The 6,031-nt window shown below is 52.6% G+C and overlaps 1 protein-coding gene across 1 annotated transcript; it reads right to left on the reverse strand.

Annotated features, from left to right (window-relative positions):
* Positions 1–265: 265 nt before the first annotated feature.
* Positions 266–3,578, reverse strand: PRR19 (proline rich 19). Its single transcript, XM_032249299.1, has 3 exons — positions 3,365–3,578; positions 895–1,501; positions 266–809 (listed from the first exon to the last, which is right to left on the reverse strand). Exons 2-3 carry the CDS (start codon positions 1,493–1,495, stop codon positions 340–342), a joined length of 1,071 nt encoding a protein of 356 aa, XP_032105190.1. The 5' UTR covers positions 1,496–1,501; positions 3,365–3,578; the 3' UTR covers positions 266–339.
* Between the last annotated feature and the right edge of the window lie 2,453 nt (positions 3,579–6,031).

A 6,031-nucleotide genomic window follows, 5' to 3' on the forward strand; every position in this document is an offset into this window, starting at 1 on the left:
ACCAAACTGGGAGCCTCATGAGGACAAGGCCTTGGTCTCACTCACTCTGGGGCCCCAGGATCACCAGAGCTCAAGGTCAGGTACAGGGTTAGCCACAGTGAACCTATGTGTTGGACTAACTGAAGTCCCAAGTTTTCCCCATCACACTGGCTCCTCAGGCCCTATGAAGGTAACAAGTGACAGTATCTTCCCTTCCACCTTGGACCTGGAACTCAGAGCTAAGGAAAGCTGCTCTCCTGGGTCAGCAACTCACTGAAAATCAAGAGGACCACTGAAGTACTTTATTGAGGTCACTGGGAGTACAAGATATCTGTCCCTAGACCTAGCCTCAACCCCTCCTCAATACAGTCTCATGGGTGGAAAAGACCAGGCTTCCGGACTGCTCCGGGCCACTACCCAGGAGAGGCTGGGCAGCGGGGCAGGGGAGCTGGGGCTCCAGTCCAGGACAGAGGTCCGGGGCAACAGGGGTGATGAAGGCTGAGGCACGGGCTGAGGGGTTCCAATCCCCCAGGACCGAGGAGGGGGTGGCGTGGCTACCAGCCAGATGCTTTTTAGCAAGTCAAATGCTGTTGGGGGACCCCAGGCTGCCCCAGATGGTGAAGACAGTGAGGGCAAGGGGGGTGGCCAGGGACCTCTTGATGGTGCCAGGCTCCCCCTATGCACAGTGGGCATGCTGGAGGTGTGGGGCATAGGGAAGGTAAACTCTTTTGTCCCTTGTTGCTTCCTTTGCCTCTCCTCCTCTGGGACTTGATCAGGGCTATTGATCCAGAAGGGTGTCATCCTTCTCTCAGAGCCCCCAGGCTTGGCCCCTGGCACAAAGGAAAGAAGCATAGAGGCCAGGTGAGCTAGAGCAGACAAAGGAAAGGGGAGTGCAGGGGAAAGAGGGAGGCTCACCTTGCAAGGGTGGCTGGCAGCCCCGGAGCACCAGGGCAAGGTCAGGCACACAACCATGGCAGGCCTGCAAGGTGTGCACGATGGCATCCCTGGCATCCTGAACCAGGTTCCTCCGGGGGAAGGCCTGTGGCAAACTCAGCTGGCACTGCAGCTCTGCCAGCAGTTGCCCCATGCCAGGCAACTCTGGAGAACTGGGTGGGCCTGGGCCTGAACCTCCAGGAGCCTGGTTCTCTTTGTCCCTGGACTGTGAGGTTGGCTGCTGGGCCCTCCCTGGGCTTGGGGAGGGCTTGGCAGAGAGTGTGGGGCTGCCTGGTGCCAGGGTTCCACTGCTAAGCAGCCTTCCAACATCTAGGGATTTCACCTCGTGGTTGAAGAGACCCCGGTGCTCCCGGCTTAGCCGGCCCTGGGTTATGACCACCAGCTTGGAGGCAGTAGGGTCCACAGGTGGGTCCTGAATGGCCACAGGAGGATCATGATGGGCTAATGGCCGGCGGCTGCCCAGCAGGGCCTTGTTACGTTCCCGCCTAGTCTTCCGACGGCGCACACGACCAGGTTTCTCAGTCCGCTGGAAAGGCTGGAAGACTGGTCCCCGGGTATCCATGGTAACCTGAAAGATACAGATAGGGTGGCCATCAGCATGCAGATAAGTCAAGGTGAGTAGCAACGTGAATAGGGAGGGCCGGACACAGTTGCTCATGCCTGTAATAACAACACCTGAGTAGGCCAAGGTGGGCGGATCACTTCAGGTCAGGAGTTCAAGACCAGCCTAGCCAACGTGGCAAAACCTGTCTTTACTAAAAATACAAAAATTGGCTTGGCATGGTGGGGCACACCTGTAATCCCAGCTACTCAGGAGTCTGAGGCAGGAGAATCAATTGAATCACTTGAACCTAGGAGGCAGAGGTTGCAGTGAATCAAGACTGCACCACTTCACTCCAGTCTGGGCAACTTAGCGAGACTCCATCTCAAAAAACAAAAACAAGTGAATAGGGAGAAGAGATGGTTTGGGGTGAGGTGGAAACACTATTTAGAGTGGTAAGATGAGGACAGGAATGGTGGCTAACATCTGTAATCCTAGCACTTTGGGAGGCCAATGTGGGAGTATCACTTGAGGCCAGGAGTTCAAGACCAACCTGAGCAGCAAAGCAAGACCCTCGTCTCTACAAAATAAAATTAGCTGGGTGTAGTGGCTCACATCTGTAATCCCAGCACTTTGAGAGGCCAAGGCGAGTGGATCACTTGAGGCCAGGAGTTTGAGAGCAGCCTGGCCAACACAGTGAAACCCGTCTCTACTAAAAATACAAAAATTAGCTGGGTGTGGTGGTGTGCACCTGTAATCCCAGCTACTCGGGAGGCTGAGGCAGGAGAATCGCTTGAACCCAGGAGACGGAGGTTGTAGTGAGCCGAGATCGTGCCACTGCACTCCAACCTGGGCAGCAGAGTGAGACTCTGTTTCAAAAAAAAAAAAAGAAAAGAAAATTAGCTGGATAGGGTGGCCCACACCTGTAGTCCCAGCTATTAGGGAGGCTGAGGTGAAAGGATTGCTTGAGCCCAGGAGTTGGAGGTTACACTGAGCTATGATTGCACCACTGTGCTCCAGCCTGGGCAACAGTTAGATCTTGTCTCTTAAAAGAGAGAAATGACAATAAGAGAAAAGAAATGAGCAGAGAGAGACTGGGAAAGGTTTGGTCAGATAGGGAATCACAGGGGTGGGATGGAGACAAAGGAGTCACAGTTAATGGGAAGATAAGCCAGGGAATACAGAAAAGCTATTGGGAACAGGGACATGGGAAAATAGTTAAAAGATGGAGGGTGGGGGCTGGGCGCAGTGGCTCACGCCTGTAATCCCAGCATTTTGGGAGGCCAAGGTGGGTGGATCATTTGAGGTCAAGAGTTTGAGACCAGCCTGCCCAACATAGTGAAACCCCGCCTCTACTAAAAATACAAAAATTAGCTGGGCATGGTGGTGAATGCCTGTAATCCCACCTACTCAGGAGGCTGAGGCAGGAGAATGACTTGAACCCAGAGGCAGAGGTTGCGTGAGCCGAAATCGCGCCACTGTACTCCAACCCAGTCTAGGGGACAGAATGAGACTCTGTTTTTAAAAAAAGACAAGATGGAGGGTGGGGAAGGAGTCATGAAACTGGAGGGATTTGGCGGACCAGAAAATGATTCTGGACGGAGAAATCCAGGGGTAGAAGAGCTACACGGGAATGCAGAAAGTGGAAAGAGATGGCAGAGAAAGAAAAGCAGGAGAGGGAGAGCAGCAAGAGAAGTCCGGAAAGCCTGAGAAAACCTCGAGAGAACAGAAAGGGAGACAGGCCCGATCAGAGACAGGGCCTTGTCACAAAGGAAGTGCCTAGGGTAGTTAAGGAAGCATGGTGGGCGCGGCGGTAGGCAGAGTGAAGGGAGTGGGGCTCGGTTGGTGGAAGCAGGGTAGGGGAAGGGCACCTCTCCTGCCCCAACGAACCTCGGCACTTCCCACTCCACGTAGCCGTGGGGCGCAATGGCTTCTTTTCTGCCGTGACCCCAGCTCTCGAAGCCACCTGGCGCTGTTCCGGGCCTCGGGCACCCCCCACGCATGCGCGTGGCGTTTCCATACCCTTTGGCTTCGTGGCTCTGAGAGGACGGAAGCCCAGAGGCGCGTGCCGGAGAAGTGCCAGTTATAGCCCCGCCCCTCTCAGCCTCGCTCTCGGAAATCTCCCTTTCTTGTTCTTAGCGCCTCCCATCCACCAATTGGCTGTGAGGTTCACTAGGTCTGCCCCCTTACTGAATACTCATTGGTTCAGATAGGCATTGGCGGTCTTTCGAGGGCTAGTTGTGACCAGGCGTGCCAAGAAGAAGGGTCATGGTAGCCCCCACGCACAGCTGTCCCTCAGGCAGCCACAGACATAATCCCCAGAAAATTTATATAGTTGGCCGGACGTGGTGGCTCACTCCTGTAATCCCAGCACTTTGGGAGGCAGAGGCGCGAAGCTCGCTTGAGCCCAAGAGTTCAAGACCACGCTGGACAACATAGAAGACCCTGACTACAAAAAATTAATTAGTAGGCCAGGCGCAGTGGCTCACGCCTGTAATCCCAGCACTTTGGGAGGCTGAGACAGGCGGATCACGAGGTCAGGAGTTCAAGGCCAGCCTGACCAATATGGTGAAACCCTGTCTCTACTAAAATTAGCCCGGCATGGTGGTGCGCACCTGTAGTCCCAGCTACTCGGGAGGCTGAGCCAGGAGAATCGCTTGAACCCTGGAAAAGAAGATTGCAGTGAGGGGGCCGGGCGCGGTGGCTCAAGCCTGTAATCCCAGCACTTTGGGAGGCCGAGGCGGGTGGATCACGAGGTCAAGAGATCGAGACCATCCTGGTCAACATGGTGAAACCCCGTCTCTACTAAAAATAGCTGGGCATGGTGGCGCGTGCCTGTAGTCCCAGCTGCTCAGGAGGCTGAGGCAGGAGAATTGCCTGAACCCAGGAGGCGGAGGTTGCGGTGAGCCGAGATCGCGCCATTGCACTCCAGCCTGGGTAACAAGAGCGAAACTCCGTCTCAAAAAAAAAAGAAGATTGCAGTGAGCCAAGATTGCACCATTGCACTCCAGCCTGGGTGACAAAGCATGACTCTGTCTCAGAAAATAAATAAATAAGCTGGGCGAAGTGGTTCGTGCCTGTGGAGCCAGCTACTTGGGAGGCTGTGGCAGGAGGATTGCTTAAGCCTAGGAAGTTGAGGCAGCAGTGAGCCGTGATCACGCCTCTGCACTCCAGCCTGAGGGAGAAGGCAAGATCCTGTCTGAGGAAAAAAAAAAAATGGGAAAAAAAATTAGGCCTGGCAAAATGGCTCACGACTATAATCCCAGTGACTCAGGAGGGTGAGGCAGGAGAATTGCTTGAACCTGGGAGGTGGAGGTCGCAGTGAGCCTAGATTTCACTACTGCACTCTCGCCTGGGAGACAAAGTAAGACTCCATCAAAAAAAAAACAATTAGTATACTGTTGTGATTCATATCTAGGCTTGATTTAAATGCCCAAAATGTCACCGTTGGGCTGTGTGACCTTGAAAATATTTGTAACTGGTCAGACTTAGTTTTCTGACCTGTAAAAATGAGATTGGTAATAATACTACCTTCCTCATTTGGTTGCTAGAAGGATAAAATAGAATAATATATCTAACTTGAAATGAGCCTGGTGAATGAAGAATGCCTGGAAGCTTTGTTTCTCACTAAGCTTTGCTTCAGGAACTACTCCAACTTATCTATCTACACTTGTCCCCTCAGACTTCATTTTTAAAATTTCTTTTCTCTCTTATTATACCACTAACGTGAAGGCATAATTATGACTTTTTTCTTTCCCTTTCTTCTTTTCTTTTTTTTTTTTTTTGAGATGAAGACTCAACCTGTCACCCAGTCTGGAGTGCAGTGGCACAATCTCGGCTAACTGCAACCCCCACCTCCCGGGTTTAAGTGATTCTCCTGCCTCGGCCTCCCAGGTAGCTGGGACTACAAGCTCAGACCACCATGCCCGGATAATTTTTGTATTTTTTAATAGAGACAGGGTTTCACTATGTTGGTCAGGCTGGTCTTGGAACTCCTAACCTCAAGTAATCTGCCCATCTCAGCCTCCCTAAGTGCTGGTATTGCTGGAGTTAGCCACTGCACCTAGACGATTAAGACTTCTTTTTTGGAGACAGAGACTACTCTGTCACCCAACCTGGAGTGCAGTGACACAATCATGGCCCAATGCTGCTTTATCTCCCAGGCTCAAGCAATCCTCCCGCCTCAGCTTCCCGAGAAACTGGGACTACAGGTGCTTGCCTGACTTTTGTTTTGTTTTGTTTTTTGAGACAGGGTCTCACTATGTTACCCAGGCTTGTCTCAAACTCCTAGGCTCAAGCGATCCTCCCACCTCAGGCTCCCCAGTAGCTGGGACTGCAGGCATGCATCCCTGCACCTGGCTCTCTCAGACTTTATTTTTGTAACTAAGACAGAGTCTTGCTGTGTCACCCAGGCTGGCCTGCAGTGGCTTGATCTCAACTCACTGCAACTTCTGCCTACTGGACTCAAGCGATTCTCCTGCCTCAGCCTCCCAAGTAGCTGGGACAACACGCTTGTGCCACCACACCCAGCTTTTTTTTTTTTTTTTTTTTTTTTTT

Source organism: Sapajus apella, unplaced genomic scaffold (genome assembly GCF_009761245.1).
Source record: "Sapajus apella isolate SASKATOON/1434 unplaced genomic scaffold, GSC_monkey_1.0 scaffold68, whole genome shotgun sequence".
Taxonomy (NCBI): domain Eukaryota; kingdom Metazoa; phylum Chordata; class Mammalia; order Primates; family Cebidae; genus Sapajus; species Sapajus apella.

Bases quoted from the DNA above. Each gene is read 5' to 3' on its own strand.
- PRR19 (XM_032249299.1), bottom strand. From the start codon at position 1,495: ATGGATACCCGGGGACCAGTCTTCCAGCCTTTCCAGCGGACTGAGAAA. The intron at 810-894 runs GTGAGCCTCCCT...CCTTTGTGCCAG, and splicing joins CTGCCAGCCACCCTTGCAAG to GGGCCAAGCCTGGGGGCTCT.